General features: G+C 34.1%; 1 protein-coding gene across 4 annotated transcripts in view; it reads left to right on the top strand.

The window, feature by feature from the left end:
* LOC110092459 (immune-associated nucleotide-binding protein 9) overlaps positions 1 to 20,835 on the top strand; it is a 40,336-nt gene that overhangs the window by 10,249 nt on the left and 9,252 nt on the right. For 3 of the 4 annotated variants that reach the window (XM_020817015.2, XM_028700072.1, XM_028700073.1), the window contains exons 2-3: positions 5,002 to 5,257; positions 9,187 to 9,461. In XM_020817015.2, the coding sequence (XP_020672674.1) occupies positions 5,023 to 5,257; positions 9,187 to 9,461 (510 nt within the window). In that variant the 5' untranslated portion in view covers positions 5,002 to 5,022. Of the gene's footprint in view, positions 1 to 4,562; positions 4,616 to 5,001; positions 5,258 to 9,186; positions 9,462 to 20,835 lie in introns of all 4 variants that reach the window. The other variant, XM_020817016.2, reaches the window with a different exon arrangement.

A 20,835-nucleotide genomic window follows, 5' to 3' on the forward strand; every position in this document is an offset into this window, starting at 1 on the left:
CTACATGAATCCTTTTTTTTCATTGTGTCATATTAAAAGTCATATTATCGTTTAAATCTAATAAAGAAAGGTCATTCCTAATATTTTCTAACCAAGTCTTTTTTGGTCTACCCCTACCTTTCTTAACACAAGTCAAATCTAATACCTTTACTCTCCTAACCGGGTCATCGGAAGGCCGCCTTTTTATGTGACCAAACCATCTAAGGCGACTCTCTCTTATCTTATCTTCTACTGGAGCTACTCCAACCTTTTCACGTATATGCTCATTTTGTATCCTATCTCTAAGGGTAAAGCCACTCATCCACCTGAGCATCCTCATCTCTGCCACACTTAACTTAGTATTATTCTTCTCTTTTAATGGCCAACATTCGGCACCATATTATTGGGTTAATACCCTTCTAAGGGAAATTAGTTTTCTAGTTTCACAATCTCTGATCTTTAGTTGTGATAACTGTGTTGCTTTCCACATTGCTAGCAATATTTTATTTTATGAGAAAACCCAATATATTGATGTTGATTGTTATTTTATACGAGAAGCAGTACTATTGAAGAAGATTGTCACCATATATTCCCAGCTCATTATTACTAGCTGATAGGAAATGCTTGTAGGCATAAGAATTTCCCTTGTTGAATATGAATTTCAGCACTTGCAAAAATAGATTATAGAAAAATTTGGAAGAAATTACTTGAAATAAATATTTTTATTGGTAAAAGATGAAAGCAAATGAACAATATACAATGGATCCTCAATGGGAGAGGTTGATCTGTCTCTCCCACACTCAAGCCGAAGACTAGAGCCCAAGCATACCCTAGGAACTCTCTAAAATTCAGCAAATATCCAACTAATCTTAACCCTAAACAATCTCATCTATTTAAATCATACAAATATGATCCCAATTACCAAACAACCCCTCCCTAAATCAAATCATCCCTAAAACAGCCCTTCCTCTTCAAGCAATGGGCCCCACAAGATCAGTCGCCCCCTCTTTAATCCAATCATGCCTAAATTCACCCCTTCCTCTTCAAACAATGGGCCCCACAAGGGGGCCGGCGGTTGGCTTGGCTGTCTAGAATAACCAGCCCTAGGGTTGGATCAGCCGGTTCTGGTCTAACACTAGCATATATTTTTACCAAAGTTTTTGGTCCACTTGAAATTTTCTAGTTATATTAGAGCTTATTTATATACATGCTCTATCTTGAGGGGAGTGTTGAAAAGTCTATGATTGGAATTAATATTATGAGAAAGTTTTAATTATTTCTATGTTTGATTTTGTCTTTTTAATTGAAGATAACATCTGCTTTTATCACTTGGCTATTGTGACCATCCTATTTATCTTTATGCATTCTTCTCTAGCAATGAAATTTATACAAAGTTTTCCCATTGTTCAACAATTACAATGAAGTTCCTAAACACGTTGACACCTAATGCTATAGATCATAAGAATAAGTTAAGGTAAATTTCTTCAGCGGTTGATATCCCTTAAAACCCTGTACTTTTAATTGGTATGGTGAAAGTGAAACTTATAGAGAAAACGAATAGAAGTAAAATCACTGAAATTCTAATTTCAATTAGTAGAACATTCTCATTTGAAACTTGACCCTACTTGGCCTGGCAGAACTAGGACCATTATCAACTCAATCAAACCTATTAACAATGCAACAACAACAACAACAACATTAAAAAACAACAACAACAACAACAACAACAACAACAACATCAAGCCTTTATCCTACTACGTGGGGTCATTTTCATAAATCTTTTTCTTCATTGTGTCATGTTAAGAGTCAAATTCTCATTTAAATCTAATAAAAAAAGTTCATTTCTAATATTTTTAACCAAGTCTTTTTAAGTTTACCTCAACTTTTCTTAAGATAAGCCAAATCTAATACATCTACTCTCCTAACCAGGTCATCGGAAGGCCGCCATTTTATGTGACCAAACCATCTATGTTGACTCTCTCTAATCTTATCTTCCATTGGAGTTACTCCAACCTTTTCACGTATATGCTTGTTTTATATACTGTCTCTAAGAGTTAAACCACTCAGCCACCTGAGCATCCTCATCTTTGCAATGCTTAACTTAATATTATGCTTCTATTTTAATGACCAACATTCTGCACCATAAAGAATTGCAGGTCTAACCACCATCCTATAGAATTTTCTATTAAGTGTGAGGGGGACTTTTCTATCTCATAACAAGCCCGACGCATTCCTCCACTTCAACCATCCAACTTGAATTCTACTAATAATATCTCCTTCTATTTCACCATCACTTTGAACAATAGACCCAATATATTTAAAATGTGTACTCTTATTAATGACTTGATTACCCAAAAGCCACAATCCCCCACTAGATCTATTAATACTATAAGTACACTCAATATATTTGGTTTTAGATCTGCTCATACTAAAACTTTTAGACTTTGAGATTGATCTCCATAATTCAAGCTTACCTTCAACTCCCTCCTAGTCTTATCAACAAGAAGAATATCATCGAAAAAAAGCATACATCAGGGTAAAACCTCTTGCAAATATCTAGTGAGAACTTCCCTGACTAAAACAAAAAGATATGGGCTTAAGGCTTATCCTTGATGTAATCCAACTAAAATAGGAAAATATTTAGTCAAACCACCTTGTATTTGAACACAAGTAACAACTCCTGTATACATATCCTTAATGACTTGAATATAAACATTATTAACCACTTTATTTTCACTAGACATTTGCAAGAGGATGTACCTTGGTGCATGCTTTTTGCTGATGATATTCTTCTTGTTGATAAGACTAGAGAGGGAGTTGAAGGTAAACTTGAATTATGGAGGTCAATTTAGAGTCTTAAAGGTTTTCGCTTGAGTAGATCTAAAATTGAATATATGGAGTGTAATTTTAGTGGAAATAGACTTAGTGAGGGGATTGTGACTTTGGGCGATCAAACCATTAATAAGAGTACACGTTTTAGATATCTTGGATCTATTGTTCAGAGTGATGCTGAAATTGATGGGTATATGATTAGCAGAATTCAAGTTGGATGGTTAAAGTGGAGGAATGCATCGGGCTTATTGTGCGATAGAAAAGTCCCCCTCAAACTTAAGGGAAAATTTTATAAGATGGTGGTGAGACCTGCAATGCTTTATGGTGCCGAATGTTGGCCATTAAAAGAGAAGCATAATACTAAGTTAAGTATTGCAGAGATGAGGATGCTTAGGTGGATGAGTGGCTTAACCCTTAGAGATAGGATATGAAATGAGCATATACGTGAAAAGGTTGGAGTAGCTCCAGTGGAAGATAAGATTAGAGAGAGTCGCCTTAGATGGTTTGGTCACATTAAACGGAGGCCTTCCGATGACCCGGTTAGGAAAGTTGAGGTATTAGATTTGACTTATGTTAAGAAAGGTAGAGATAGACCTAAAAAGACTTGGTTAGAAAATATTAGAAATGATCTTTCTTTATTAGATTTAGATGAGAATTTGACTTTTAACCGGACACAATGGAAAAAAAGGATTCATGTAGCTGACCACACGTAGTTGGGCAAAAGCTTGATGTTGTTGTTGTTGTTGTAGGCTAAATCATTCTTTAGTCCTTGATAAATGTAACACTAGTGTTCTTTATTATGCTGATGAAGTAATCTTACTCGTTAGAAATTCTATGAAACCTGGCCTGTCAAGGCCTAGAGCCCAAACTTAACGAGTTCTATTCATAGAAGGAAATTATTTTTTCCAAGAGTTTACTTGAATTGACCATTGACATTATCATTTCTCTCTTGCAATTTAAGGATCATACCGTTGATGTAGCTGATGCTTCCATACCATTTAGTTGCAGGATGTAAAGTGAAAACAAACTGACTCACTTCTGTTTAAATTCTCCATCACATTTTGCCAAAGTAAACTGAAAATAATTTTTTACTAGATAAATTACTACGCCTACAGTGCTGTTTATGTCATATGCTAATTCCTGACGGCTAGTTGCATGCCAATAATTTAGCACAGCTGCTAGCATCCATGAAGTAATGCATACTCCTTAACAGTGTATGAGCCTGCCATTATTTTTGACACTAGCATGGTATGGTGCAAGATATTATACCAAGTTATTTAGGTTCTAAAATAAAATTATAACTCTCCATGCTATAATTGATCAATATAATGTTGGATTGAAAGGTGGTTGCAGTTGTTGAAAGACGTAACTGCAAGCACAGTGGATTTAGCAGGCAAAATCATTTGGTCAGGTATGCTAGGGTGTTCGATAATAGCATCAAGGCATTCAAAGTAGGGGTGACAGTAGGGTGCTACAAGTTATACCATTATCGTAATTTTTATTTATAATTTTACTATACATCCAGATATAAGAAGTTTTCATTCAAGATCAGTAATTTTACAACATCAAACATGGTTAGGAAAGGCCTCGAAGAACTTCAAACATGATTCCTGTAAACACTTAAAGCTGCATGAATGAACAGAAGGGAATGAGCATATAAAATTTTAGTTTGCCTGAGGCCCCATTTGGCTTAGGTAAGGGCTATAGGAACATTGGATTACTGATATAAATTTGCATTGTTTGGGTTTCAGTGGGAATTATGCTTGAATCAGAGAAAGAACTATGTTCCAGACCACAGATCTAGGTAATGGCCACTTCATCCTCTTGTGATGCGGGGTATTGAAAGCAACGTTGAACAAGGTCCAAGAATTTGCAAACTTGTAGATGATTTCGCTAAAGCTTAGAAAAGGATGCTTTCTATGGATAGGATGTCGAGTAGCATACTGATGCACATGTTCTAAGAGCTCCAATGTCATGGAAAAGACATTGGGGGCCAATGCAAATTCTATAATCTGTTAACTTTATTTCTTTATGATTTACTATTTGTGATTCCTGATTTTTTCCCACTATACCCTTTTTCAATGTATGTTTCTTCCCATGGAAGTTTATTTTTTTTCAACCTCTCAAAAACACAAGCTTGCCAAGCTTTTCTTCCCAATTTAATCAGTTTTATTTGTATTTTTTTGGCAGATTATTGCGTTATTTTACACAATGGAGGATGATCTGGTAGATCTGCTAGAGAATTGGGAACTAACTCCTGCAAGCAATTCCATTTCTCTTGCTATTGTGGGGAAAACAGGTAATGGCAAGAGTGCAACAGGAAACAGTATTCTTGGAAGAGAAGCCTTCATTTCTGATCTTAGTCCATGTGGGGTAACATGTACTTCTGAACTGAAAAGCGCTATTTTTAAGGACGGACGTGCTGTAAATGTTATCGACACTCCTGGTAACTGTATTCTTTGTTTGATTCTGGAAATTTTGTAATACTGCATGGTTATAAGGATATTTTTTTTCTCGGTTTTTGAATAATCTAATAATATTTCCCAGGCTATAAATTGGGTGATGTTATGCTTCTGCCTTAGAACTATCTCATACTAAAAAGGTAGTGGTAGGGTGTGAGAGCTTTGTTGCTGATGTATAGTTTAATTCAAAAGTGTTATGTTTATCACACAGTTAACACTTTCTTGCTATTTCAAATCAGATTGTCATGTGGAATAAAGTCAGAGTGCCAAATGGCACAAAATTAGAACCAAAAAGCTTTTATAAGTTAAGTCTTGGAGGCTCCTCATCAAGAAACTTTGGGCTTCAAGTTTGAGTTGAAGTTTTTTCCTTTCTTGTAAATATTATTAGATTATTGAAAAAGATAGAATTCATGATAAGTTTATCTACAATTGGCAATTATATTGTTGATCGTGTTTTCTATAATATCTCAGAGAATAATATACAATGTCTGTTAAGATGTGCATTCTGATTAATTACAGTAATAACAGCCTTCTGAGGTTTGTAAATCATACATCATCAACAACAACAACAACAACAACATCAAGCCTTTATCCCACTATGTGGGGTCGGCTACATGAATCCTTTTTCTCCATTGTGTCATATTAAAAATCAAATTCTTGTTTAAATCTAATAGAGAAAGATCATTTCTAATATTTTCTAACCAAGTCTTTTTAGGTCTGCCTCTACCTTTCTTAACAGAAGTCAAATCTAATACCTCTACTTTCCTAACCAGGTCATTGGAAGGCCGCCGTTTTATGTGACCAAACCATTTAAGGCGACTATCTCTAATCTTATCTTCTACTAGAGCTACTCCAACCTTTTCACGTATATGCTCATTTCGTATCCTATCTCTAAAGGGTAAAGCTACTCATCCACCTGAGCATCCTCATCTATGCCACACTTAATTTAGTATTATGCTTCTCTTTTAATTTAATGGCCAACATTTGGCACCATAAAACATTGCAGACCTCACCACCATCTTATAGAATTTTCTCTTAAGTTTGAGGGGAACTTATTTATCACACAAGCCTGATGCATTCCTCCACTTCAACTATCCAACTTGAATTCTGCTGATAATATCCCCATCTATTTCACCATCACTTTGAACAATAGATCCAAGATATCTAAAACGTGTTCTCTTATTATTGACTTGATCGCCCAAAGTCACAATCTCCTCACTAGGTCTATTATTACTAAAATTAAACTTCATATATTCCGGTTTAGATCTACTCAAGAGAAAATCTTTATGACTCTAAGGTTGACCTCCATAATTCAAGTTTACCTTCAACTCCCTCTCTAGTCTTATCAACAAGAAGAATATCATCAGCAAAAAGCATACACCAAGGTACATCCTCTTGCAAATATCTAGTGAGAACATCCATGACTAAAGTAAAGAGATATGGGCTTAAAGTTGATCCTTGATGTAACCCAACCGAAATAGGAAAATACTTGGTCAAACCACCTTGTGTTTTAACACAAATAATAGCTCCTTCATACATATCTTTAATGATTTGAATATAAGCATTATTAACTCCTTTCTTTTCAAGAACTCTCCATAGCACTTCTCTTGGAACTTTATCATATGCTTTCTCTAAATCAATAAATATCATATGTAGATCCTCTTTATTTTCTCTATATTTCTCCATCAAACCTCTTAATAAATGTATGACTTCCATAATTGACCTATCTGGCATGAATCCAAATTGATTTTGAGAAATATAGTTGACCTACCTTTGTAAATCATAAAAACAGTAAAATAATTCTTTTATTTTGCCACTGCATTTGTTATCAATATCTTATTTGGGGAAATATTGTCTGGAATCTGGGGTCTAAGTTTCATTGTTACATGTTGGATTTTGGAAGTGACAAAATGTTATTGTGTTTTGCTACATGCCCTTATTCCTAGAGTATTATTTTGTAAAAGGTGTTAAGCATTTCGTTTTTTTTTTCAATGGTAAATCAAGCTTTATTGCTTTAGGTATGATTTTCTTTTCTTAATGCAGTTATACTGCATGGCCTTTCTTAGGATTTTGGCGTTCGTTTGGATAATAGTTCCTTTAGTCAGACTTCGTGAAATCTTGAACTTAATATAAAGCAGGCATATGTTAGATGGTATATGAATTTAGCACATCTACAGTTTTGTGTCCCTTAATAGCTAGTAATGGACTTCTTATCGTTTCCAAAGTCTTTCTGAATGCATTTTTTTGTGAGTTCTGTATTCATTGCTTCACTACTATTTTGTACTGTGGTTTCTTGTGGCTGCATTGATAAATGAAACGATAAACATACCAGTTCAAGCTGAATCCAACTTCTTATCTCCAGGCTTGGTTATTTTCGGGATGGGTTGGCAAGGGCGAGGATGGGCTTGATCAGCTTCATAGACAAGCATCTCCCAGTTGATTTCAGCATCCAAAATCATCCAATACCTTTGCTTTTAGTGTTTCAGTATTATGCGTTGATAGCTTCTAAGGTTTATGAGAATAAGATGATGTTTTTGTGTGTTTATTCTAGTTATAGTTATTATTGTGCCAGGTTGCTGACCAATTATTCGTGCCCAATTTAAATACTACATAAATTGTTTGTTGTACGAATATTGTTTTCATTTATCAGTAATTCTTGTAGATGTGATTTAAGTAACAGTTTTCCAAATATAAATTTCAACAAAACTTTAAGGAGTTTTGTATTTGGGTTGCAATATTTCTTGGAGGAGCACATCTGGTACTTCCAATGAAGTATAAGAAATTTCTTTGAATAGGAACTAGTGTTTTTTTCTACCTGATCGTTTAGATTAAAAGGTAATCTATCTATCTTCTTAACACCAACTGGCTTGTTTTTGATGAATTAAAAAATTGAAAATTTCCATTCTTATTCTACTCAATTTAAAATACCTCTATTTTATTTTGAAAACCGCTCCCCTCACTTCATATTTATTTGGTGGAAGCAATACCGCCTCAGCTATTATTGAGAGGTTTTAACTAGTTTTTTTATTAATTTACACCTCAAACATCGGCCTAATTTCTTTTACTAGTGTATTTAGGCGTTTCAAGAACTGATATCCTTTAGCAATAGTTTAAATGACCTAAATGTCCTTGACTTACCAACACAATGCACCCATTACCTTTTGGATCTAAGCACTCACATTGACTTTACAATTTATGGAGTGTCGTATGGTCAGTACATCTCCTGGATGTGATGTCTTGCATAGAGATTGTAAATGTGAAATTTAAATTTTGAACCAAGGGCATTTTCATCCATGAGTATATATGTGAAAATTTTAGAGCAGCTACAGTGAAAAATAAGATTAAAGAGAGTCATCTTGGATGGTTTTGTCACATAAAATGTTGGCATTCCGATGACCTTATTAGAGACTTGATGTATTAGATCTGAGCTATGTTAAAAATGTAGAAGTAGATCTAAAAAGATTTGGTTAGAAAGTATAACAAAATAACCTTTTTTTTCATTAGAATTAAATGATAAATTGACTCTTAATAGGACACAATGGAGAGAAAAAGATTCATTTAGCCGACCCTAGTAGCGGGATAAAGACTTATTGTTTATTTTTTGTTGTTTGCATTTTCATCCCCAAAATATTAAGCTAACCGTCAAAGGGAAACACCAATATGGACCTATGATGCCGGTAAAGAACAAGGGACATAGTTGGGAGGGTTCAAAAAACAAGGCATCTTTTTGGCTATTTTGCAAATTTACCTGCTTGCTTCAGTTTCCATTTAATCTTTATTGGTACCTTACAATTTTGCTTCTAATTCCTGCATTGTATTTTGGTTTTTCTTTCAATTTTCTTTTATATTGGTCTGCGATAAAGCTTTTACAGCTAGCTGAACTCTTAATTAGGATTATTGTTCTCCCCTTTAGGATTATTTGATTTTTCAACTGGCTCTGAGTTCATTGGTAGAGAGATAGTAAGATGTATAGATCTGGCCAAAGATGGTCTCCATGCTGTACTTATGGTGTTCTCTATCAGTTCCCGCTTTACAAGAGAAGAAGAGGCTGCTATACAGAGTTTGAAAACCCTCTTTGGTGATAAGATTGTTGACTACATGATTGTAGTTTTTACTGGTGGAGATACCCTTGAAGCTAGCCGAAAAACTTTGAAGGATTACATTAGCAGGTGTCCAGAGCCATTGAAGGTTTGTTCATTTAACATTTTTTTTTAATGTTTACTTTGCTGATTAGCTACATAGTGATTGCAAGTTTTACTTTTTCACTTCAAAATAAAATTTTAAGTAGAATTCTGACAACTTGTTTTCATGTTAATTGTTTTAGAGGCTGTGAATTATACATGCAATTATGTTCACATTTTATATGTGCTGCTCTATTTAGTCCTGTGGTCTTTCATTTAATTGTTACTGTCACAATCCGGCCCGAAGGCTCAAATTAATGAGATTGGAGCAGATAGTAGGACGATTAATACATTCTTTCAAACTTAAATTCATAATCAATTATCTATCAACTACATTCCATTCCATATGAAACTGAATAGCCACTAATAAAAATATAAATTGTAAACATAAACATAAGCCAAAATCTTACCTGTTTTCATTCGATCGCCTTCTTCTATATACATATTCATCTCTTTCAGTCATTTCTACTTATCAGGAGACTTGAAAATTTTAATATTATAGTTTGAGTTTATATGGTAAACTCATGGACAATAATCATTGATATATAATATTTAAGCATGTATAAAATTACACATGCATATTCTTTTTATTTTTATTTTTTTTATTACACATGCATATTCTTTTTCAATTTCATTCATTTTTTTCATTTAATATTTATTCTTTTTTCATTTCAATTAGTACATGAGCACCATATAAATGTACCAATAAAGGTACAACCATTTTCATTTACATTTATATTTAATACATAACATTATTTTCCGTCTCTTTCTTCTTCCTCCCTGTCCGTTTCTCTGGTCTGAAACTTTCTCACGTGTTTTGCCCTTACGGGAGTGAGTGAAATGAAGATATTACTTAGGAGGAGTCATTACTTTTCACTCGTGCTCTCGATCCCTCGCTCAAAAATGCGATCCGAACCCGCCAACCCTTGTCTGTGTCCGTGTTCAGCTCACCTGCTCCATCCGTTTGTTCATGTTCGATCATATGTCGCCCTTTGTAGTTAAATAGGGCTGGTTCATTTGAACGGGCAATCCGGTTCTTACAATCTGACAGAGTTAAAGTTTGTGTGCATAAATCTAGCCTTGAACAGTTAAAGGCATGAGTTGAATTTAAGTTATGTGAAGATGCTGTATTTATTTCGGGATTTCTTCCCTATTGATATGTATTTCAGTGGGTTCAGAGTCATAAATTTCTATACATAATCTCATGTTTGAAAAAGATCAAATATAGTTCCTTAACAATTTTGCATGTGTTAAATTCTACAAGCCATTCACCATTGTCAAGAGCAAGGTTGTGAAAACCGAACCGGACAACGGAACCGCCGGTTCAGTCCGGTTCAGGCCGGTTCTCTGCGAAGCCGGTTTTTGAGCTGGACCGGATCGGACAACTGGCCGGTTCACGGTTGAACCGGTTGAACCGGCCGGTCCGGTCCGGTTTTTAAAACCTGGGTCAAGAGTGATAGTTTTTTGTAATTAATTGGAAATGAGGTATTATTTTTTTATAATAATTGTAACTACATTTTGAATATTGGAACATGTAAGTAGATTTTATATAATTTTTTTAACTTGCCAAGATTAAAGACTGATGCTCATGAAGGGTGACATGCAAGCTTCGATAGTTGGATCTGTCAAATTAATTGATCTGGTCTATAGTACTCTAATCATACATACTAAAAGGTCGTGTCAGATGTATGTAGCTCCATACGGGGTGGGGTCAAGTATTAAGTTTTACTTTGCTTTGCAGAGAGATGGCTTTCATGACTGAAAAGTTTGTTACTTGTTTTTCATTTTTGACTACAGATTCGTTTTTGCTACATACCAGAGTATCAATTTTGAGATAAACATCCTTACTTGCCATTTCTGTTCATTGGATAAGCGCATTGTGTATGGTGGCCGAATAAATGGCCGTGGTCATTTTCAATAAATTGCATAAGCGTATTGCTAATATCAAGGTTGTGAAAATCAGATCGGACAACAAATCAGGAGTGGTTCATGGTTCGATGGTCCAATCAGGTTTAAACTAAAGTTGAATCGGATGATGTAATAAATACTAATTATATTAAAAAATTATATAATTTATGCAATAATGATGTAATCATGTGCACAAATATTAAAAAAATTTAACAAAATCATAATATGAAGCATAAAATACACATAATAAATAAATGCAGTCATTTTAAAATTAAATACATTAACTTTGTGGGCAACTGACCTCTTTGTAGTTGTAACTTGAATGATGAAATTCAAAGTTTTTTTCATAAGATCTTATAATTTCCTCCTCCAATTAGTGAAGCTTTGAAAATAAAATTAAGATAAGATGGTTACTATACTTGTACACTTATGTAGTTATATAGAAGAAAAAAGCAAAATGTTTTAATAAATTTCACATTGAAATTGATGAGGAGAACGGTTGAAGATTTCGACGCGCCTATCACCGGAGGAATCGTAGATCGATGGCTACTATTAAGAGTATTTATTTATGATGCATTTTATTCATTATTTTTGTTTATGTTTTAGTCTTTATCATTGTACCCTTGTGAGAGATTAGTTTGTGTTATAGCCTAGAGGGCATTTTAGTCTTTGTGTCTTTTGTTGTTTTGAGCCCTATATATGAGGAGCTTTTATTTGGTCCGCTGACCGGACGTAGAGCTACGTTCGGCGAGCGCTGAGATCGCGCCACATAGCAGGCGCAAAACCGCGGACCCGACCCGGCGAATAATGGGTTTGTCACACGTGCGAAATTTAAATCCATGATAACCCGACAACCAACCCATCACGGTATGGTTATATTTTAAATATATTCCTACCCTGTAGATTTTCATTTCGCTATACTAGATGCAAAGACGAAGCGACTTGTGTAACTATTCCTTTCCTTCGTAGTTCGATCGTAAGCATTTGCCATGAGTTTGAAGCAAATTTCCGATCGAATACCACCAGAGAAACAATGCCTGAGGTTAGAAATTTCTTCCGAAGTACTTTCATTCTTGTTATATAGGTAATCTGGTTAAAAAAAAAATAAAATCGTATTTTTAGGGTTAGGGTTTACTTACTAAGGTTCTTTTTTAGTATAAAAATTTGAATGTATACTGTGAGAACGTTTCAAATCAATCTGAGTTCATGAAGTAATGCTCGGTACTAATCGATATTCGGTATTCGGTGCTGGTCGGTACTATTCGGTACTGTTCAGTGCTGTTCGGTACTGCTCGGTACAGCGCGGTATTCAGAGTTAATACTCGGTATTTACAATAAATATCTTATTATTTTATATATAATATTTTGTTCTTTACTGCCTCGTACTGCTGGGTACTGTTCGGTGCTGATATATGCTTCTAGGTACTTCTTGGTAATTCTCGGTACAACTCGGTATTCAGAGTAATTACTCGGTATTTACAATAAATATCTTAATATTATATATATAATATAATGTTCGTTGCTGCTCGGTACTGCTCGGTACTGTTCGGCCCTGATCGGTGCTTCTTGGTACTTCTGGGTATAACACGGTATTCAGGATTAATACTCGGTATTTAGAATAAATATCTTAGTATTTTATATATAATATATTGTTTGTTGCTGCTCGGTACTGTTCGGTGCTTCTCGGTGCTTCTCGGTACTGCTCGGTACTTCTCGGTACTGCTCGGTACTTCTCGGTACTGCTCGGTACTTCTCGGTACTGCTTGGTACTTCTCGGTATTTGTCGTTTTTGTTAATTTTTTCAAAGTAAATACTCGGTATTAGGTTTGATATATTATGAAAATAATGTGTATATGTGATTGCTATTAATTAGGCTATAATGAATGATGCTCTTTCCGAACACTAAAATCATGAGAATGATCATATTGACAATATTTATCATATGCTTCCTTTTCAGAGTTGTAAACCCCATGTGAACAAATAATTCAAAGTATTATAAATTATTGAACCAAACAATTAATTCCGAGCAATACCGCAATGACTGCATACCGAGCAATACCGAGTTTTTTCGAAAATTATTTCTCGGTACACCTATTGTACTTATTTATAGCCTTAATAGAAGGTAGACATCATCGACGTAAGCAAACAAATAAAACGAGCGTACCGAGCAATACCTATGAATACCGAGCAATACTGAGTTATCTAAATGCTCGGTACAAACATATGGTACTTATCTAAAAGCTCGGTACAAGGATCTTATAAATACTGATCAGTACCGACTTATTCCGAGTAATGTAGAAATTTTTTATCTCGGTACACGTATTGTACTTATCTATAAGCTCGATACAAGTAACCTATAAATACCGAGCAGTACCGATTTATACCGACATGTAGAATTTTTTTATCTCGGTACACATATGGTACTTATCTTTAAGCTAGGTACAAAGAACTTACAAATACCGATCAATACCGACTTATACCGACTTATGTTGAACTTTTTTTATCTCGATACACCTATGGTATTTATCTATAAGCTCGGTACTAGGTAGACATTATCGACGTAAACAAACAAAAAAAAAGGAGCATACTGAGCAATACCTATAAGTATCCAACAGTACCATATGTGTACCAATCAATACCCCAACCTTCTCTATCGGTACGAATATGGTACTCATGGATAAACAGAAAGAAATGATCATACGTAGCTAGATTTTAAAAATTTATATTGTAAAACCTTTGTATAGATAAGAAATTACTTGTATGAAAACAGAAAAATATTCATCGACATTATAAGTGCCAAATGTTTCATCGAAATCGTCTAAGTCTTCCAAAGAAATAGCCGTTGTCTTCTCTTCCATCTCCTTGAACCCTTCGCGAAAACTTTATCTTCGTGCTGTCCTAAACACTGTATAACGTCTTCATATCATAATCCGCCAAAAGTTTATTAAACATATAAAGAATGCACGTGTTTTTAACTTTTCCTGTCCGTTTAAGATAAAGTACGTCGGGGCGACCCAAAATGGTGTAAAACACGTGATCAATCAACAAATCACAACGGGTTTGGGCCGGGTTTTCGGGCTGCTACGTGGCAATATATGAGTGGCAACCGAACGTAAAACAACATCCGGTGACCTGACCTAATAAAAGTTCATATATGAGGGCCCTCACTATTGTATGAGATGATGATGATGATGATTAATGAAAATTTTTGCATTCTAGTTCTCTTGAGTGTTGAGAGCTCTAGAGAGAGGTGAAGTTCCTAGGTGAGGGCAAAAGCAACTCCCGCCAGCCACAGGAAGTGTCCAGGCTCTCGGTTTCCCCTCCCCCATCTTTTCCACCCTCCTTTTCCTCTCTCCAACCGGCCAGCCTCCTCCCCATCTCCACCCTAAACCACTGGCCACCTCCTCCTCCCACACCATCGAGCACCCCTCTCCCCTACCCAAACCACCAGCCCTACTACACAGTCTACACCTAAACCCCAAGTCACGTCCCCCTCCATAGTCGACGGCTTCCCTAGTCCAACCCTAGCCACCAGACAATCCAAACCCCCCAATCCCCTTGACTCTGATTTCAAATTACACATTTAATACTTTCCTAATTTAGCACATTATTAATTTGGAAGGTCTCTTAGTTCAAATTCAAATGAATTTGAATTTCAAAACCTTTCCTAATTAATATAAACATATTTTAGAAAGTTCCCCTAATTCTACAAATCTAAAATTAAATTAGATTTGATTCCCAATTCAACATTCAATGCATGTAGCCACATACATTATATGTGAACACCTCTCCCTCCCCTCCTTTGGAAGCCCCCCCTCTCTCCCTCTCTCTTAATTAATTCCTTTCCACTAATGCTCTCAATCACATCCCCTCCCATTAAGGTGTGCCACCCCAACCTATCCCCAATTTAGAGGAGATTCAAATTCAAATTATTTCCTCCTTCCCCACACTAAAATCTGAAACTAAATTTCAGATTTTGAATTTGTTTTCCTTCCCTAACCAATTCCTAAAATCTGAAATTAGAATTAGCCCTCTCTTAACCTTGGCCGACCACCGAAGCCTCTCTCTCCTCCCTTATATCTCTTCTCCCTTGCTTGATGTATCATCTAAGGAAGAAGACACACAACCTCCCTCGGCCTCCTTACCCAGGAATGGCCGATCCCGAGCAAGATCATGGATTCATCTACGATTATCAAGGAAGAGTAGATGTGCTTAGATCGCCCTTCTTTGGCATCAACTTTGAGATCGACCACACCGTTGAAGACTACATCAATCGGATCTTCTTCTCCTTGACGACCGCCATCGATGAGCCTCGGATCCTCGATCAGTGGCAAATCCTCCAACTTCCACCAACTCCTTCCTTTCCGGATAAAATTTTATTGGGCTACTGTAAGTGTCTTCTGTCTTATGGTGGCGTCATTAATATTGTTGAAAGTATTCTTTCGCTAAAAGCTCTTAAGAGTGTGAGTGAGGAAACTCAAGTTGAACGCTCTAATTATTAACCGGTGGATTTATGTTAGTTGCATATTAAGCTTTAATGTTATTTTGATGCTATTTTAAGTTTCCTTCTAATTTACTTTGTAACCATATGTCAAAGTAAAAACAATAACTAAGAATTCCTAGAATCTAATCGGGTGAAACAATAAATTGTAATTACAAAGCTTATCAATATTTTATAAATTTCACTGCAATTCCTGGAACTGTTACATTGTTTCACATTAGAAACACTATAACTTATAGAAAGACTTGTGTCTATTTTATACTATCTAATAACATAAAGAAAATACATTCATGATGTAGAGATAAAAGTAACAATATTGATGATGTAGAGATAAAAGTAACAAAATTTGAGAAAAAATTTGTCTTTCTCAGTTAAATAGTTAAAAGAATTTTACAAGAGGATAATAAAAAATAGCATTACACTTAGAAAGGCTTTCCTGTCACAATAGCATTGAACTAATGAGCTCAAAAATGAGTATATTTAATCAGGCTGCTATATGGAATTCGTTGTAGGTGCTTTAATGACAGGGAGTGAGCATAATGATGAATTTTATGATTTATTTGGTTCTTTACATTCAAGCAACCTCCTTTCTCTTCTTGGTTAAGCTTAGCAAAACAACAAGAAATGAACTATCTAATGAAGAGGTTGCAATTTCTCTTGTACAATTAATAGTTAATTGGTGCATAATATGAGCCGAGGTGGGGTCGTTCATCTACTGCTTTGAACGCCAAATCTCAATGGTATAGAGCAATTTTATTACAATAACTAGATTATTTAGTTTTTGCATGCAATCATTTGCATTTATTGACAGAACTTAGAAAATATGTAGCACATAATCTGTCAAGACACTAAATCGTAGAAATTAGAAATTAATTATGCTCATGAATTATTCAGCGAAAGTTCCAGTTCCCGTCCTTTTTTTCAAAGCATTCTAAATACATATTTTTTGATTGAAATCAGAAAGAAACAATAAAATTCCAAACTAGGGTTTCTTATAGCTTTTTTCCTAATCCAAATAAATCAAGAATTCCACACTAATATGAGTAGATGACACAAACAATAACATTACCAAACAAATTTGAGATGAAATACAAAAAAACTCAAGTATGTAATTAATTTTGCTTGAGGAAATCTTACCCCAAAATTGTCATGGACCCACTGTTGAAGAACTTCATAGATGGCTGAGTGAGAAGGGATAAGCAGACCCCTGAGTCGGCGAGAAACTTTGGTGCCGGTGACAACTGGGTATCAACAACGAACTTCATGGAGACGGGGAGGGGATGCGAACGGGATTGCACGAGTCAGGATAGGGCTTCGAGGTTTAATAAACGAAATATGAGTAACTGATAAATTATAGATTAAGATTTATGAAAATTAAAAGCATTATATTTCAATTTAACTGCTAAAAAAACCACGCTTTTATATGTCTGGTTTTCAAAAACCACAGCCAGTTCACTAGTCTAGTGGTTCAACCGCCAGTTCTATTCGGTTGCAAGCAGTTTTAGACGAATCCGGTTTCCATAACAGCCTGAACCGTCCTGTCGGCTGATTTGCAGTTCAATCGGTTGAATTAGACGGTCCGGCCAAATTTTTAAACTGTTGGCTAATGTTACACACTTTAAATAATGAAGACCATCTAGTCTATACTAACAAATATCAACCATAATATGCTAGTTAATGGCTCTACTTTCCAGTTGAATGAGGATCTCATATATGTACTAACTCGGTGTTTGCTAGAGGAACTACAAACCTCCTGATTGCTTTGAGCTCCTTTTCGTGTTATACCCAAGGTTGTGTTCGGAAAAATGAGAGGTTCAAGGTTCAATAGCTCGATCGAAGTTGAATTGGATGACACAGTACATATTATAACTATGATTTTGCCGGATCAGAACTAACAATTCAACCGACGAACCATTAAACTAGTCTCGATTTCATAGAACCGACCAATTAAATTGCTATCCTATTTGAATAATTAAATTAATTAATTTAGTATAAAGTATTAAATTAAATATTAAATATAATAAATTAATTTAAATTTAATACATTTTAATTTTATCAAAATTATTATTTTTATTATGATAACTTATAAACCAAACACCAACACAACATATTTACATGATCCCACCATCCCATATGAGCTCTTAGCACATGCAAATAAGAAAAGCTATATAAACAAAACAAAATAAAGCTACCAAGTGATGCAGAACTAAATAACTTAGTTGAAATTTTCTACTCTAAAACACATAGATTATATATTTTTAAGCAGATTTTTTAATATTTTTTTAGTAATGAGAATAATATTTATTTTATTGGTTAATTATGTTTAATTGTTTATCTTTTTTATTTTTTTATTTTTAAAAATAGAAATCATTAAAAAAAAATTTGCATCTATTTATTAATTATAAATAATCTAACATAAATGATTTATAAATGCAAGATTATAATGTGAATTTAATACATAGTTTATGATTATAAATTTTATCTAAATATATAACATACATTAGTTATATTTCTAATAATTTATATTAAATTTAACATAAATTCGTAATAATTTATATTAAATTTATAAGTTCATATGTGAGTTAAATTTATTTTTAGTAACAAATTTATATAATTGTATAAATTTTTTATCATTATTATATCATTTATTTTTTGTAACACCCTAAAGTACACCTTAATAGTACATGGAGTATTACTAACATTAACATCTCATCGTTTGATCAAACAATACTTTTGAATATTTGAAAATTTTTATAAAACATCCAATAGTCCTCATTCATCCCATCAAATAGAAGCAACTAATAACTTTAATTTCAACATGAGATACTTACATAGCCGGTACTAAAGAAAATCAAGAGTAATATATCACTAGTTACATACCTAAAGTTTAGACTTTCCAAACAAAGATAAATACTAACATAATATAATATGTGGAATACTTGACAATTTAATCTGCTATGATCTTCTCCTTGCCCTTTCCTATAATAACAGCCAGTAAGAAAATTCTGGTGAGCTATGAGACTCAGTAAGCTTTGCAAATTAATTAATATTTAAATTATAATAATTGGGAATAATCAAGCATTGAAATCATTATAAATTCATAATTAACTTTAATCTTTATTTCTTCTGAATTCTACAATGAATATCAATTTTAATCTATAAAAGATTTGTCTACACTTCATAACATTATTCAATGGAGTCCAGGTAAACCTGACATTATCGCCATTGAATTACAAAGATGTCCCTTTTGCCTCTTTAGGGGTCCCTTTTGCCCCACCTGCTATGCACGTATCATATTCTCTGGGGTCCCTTTGCCCCTCTTGTAATACAGTTATATTATCTGAGATCTTTTTTGCCCCACTTGTAATTATAGTTATACATCAGTTTTAGCCAAACTTTACTTTTCAATTGATATTCACAAAGCTTTTCAATGTTCACAAGTCATACTTCTGTTGTTGCATTCTTTCATAATCATTGCTGTAATCCCCGATGTACAATTAAAATGCACACCATACACAAGTAAATTGACATCTTTCCAAAATAGTATCAAATAGGAGAACATTTAGATTAACATACTAAACCTTGTTTTACACTTGATCTCATTATGTATCTTGTTATTCATACCTGGAAACTTGAATTAAAAATTCTTTCTATACATTAAACAAATTTCATAACATTTTACTTTAATGCATTCAAATTCAACCTTCATGCCTATAACTGAAAGTTCTTAAATTTGAATATAAATGCATTACTTACCTTCTTGCCGAGATGTCTCAAATTCTCTACTTCGAAGTCTTCTGCGATTATAAGTCACTTCGAAGCTTTCTCTTTGCATAAGATCAGACTAATTTATGACACAATAAAAATAACATCTTTAAGAACTTTAATACCTTAAATAATATAAAAGACAAGGAAGAATATTATAATCTTTACCTTTCTTCCAATCTTTTAAATTTCCTCTCTTTACTGAAATAGTTCTTCCAACCTAAACTCTTAATCTTTCTTCATTGTTTCCATCATTAGTTTGCACAAATTACAATTATTACATAGTTCTAGATTGATTCTATCCAAATCTTAATGACAGTATTCAAATGGTATACTTACAGTGCCAAATTCCTTTCCACTCACTATGCTAGATTCTTCAGCCAAGCATTGTGCCGCAATATTCCTTCTTAATAGCACTGAATTGCGCTTTAAAATAATTCCTCACACTCACGGTTCCTTCACACTGCTACAGATCTTCACAAGGCTGATCTTTATCTTCAAAACAATGCTAAATCTTCCCTCTACTACAGCATCTCCCAATTCCCTCTTTAATAGTAATCCCGTAATTGCTGCTTGCATAAATTCCGAATCAAAAGAAAAATTCTGGAGAGATCCCCCAACACCTATAACTCTCTTATCTTCACTTTGCTTCCCACCGCCTTTGCATGCGCGAACTCAACTGAATTAAAAGGGCCCACAAACAAATAACTGCCACATTACCATTCAATGTAAGCATCTATTCGGTGATTAGGATATTAGGAAATATTTAATTTTATTTAAACTAGTACTTAATATAATACTTAATTCTAATTTAAGAGAGACTAATTGTTTAGATTAAACTAATAATTTTCTTAAATAATTTTTTTATTATTCCTACCTGAATTTTGGATGTTATATTTTTTATTTAAATTGCTATAATATTTATTACGTCATCCGGTTCAACTCCTGGTTCAACCCCGATTGAGCTATTGAGCCTTGAACCTCTTATTTTTTCGATTCGACGTTCGGTCCAGTTTTCACAATCTTGGACTTTAGTTTTACTTTAATATGGGTTACCTTGGGATATGTTTATATGATTAGCTAAGATGTACATGTAGCCTTTTTTTTTGCGCTCAAGTTGAGTCCTGAAGTTGCTTCAGAACCTATTTAGTTTATGATTTTTTTGTTCTGCCTGCATCACTAGTATTTACCTAAGCTTCGTTACATT

This window comes from Dendrobium catenatum, unplaced genomic scaffold, assembly GCF_001605985.2.
Source record: "Dendrobium catenatum unplaced genomic scaffold, ASM160598v2 fragScaff_scaffold_1446, whole genome shotgun sequence".
Classification (NCBI taxonomy): Eukaryota; Viridiplantae; Streptophyta; class Magnoliopsida; order Asparagales; family Orchidaceae; genus Dendrobium; species Dendrobium catenatum.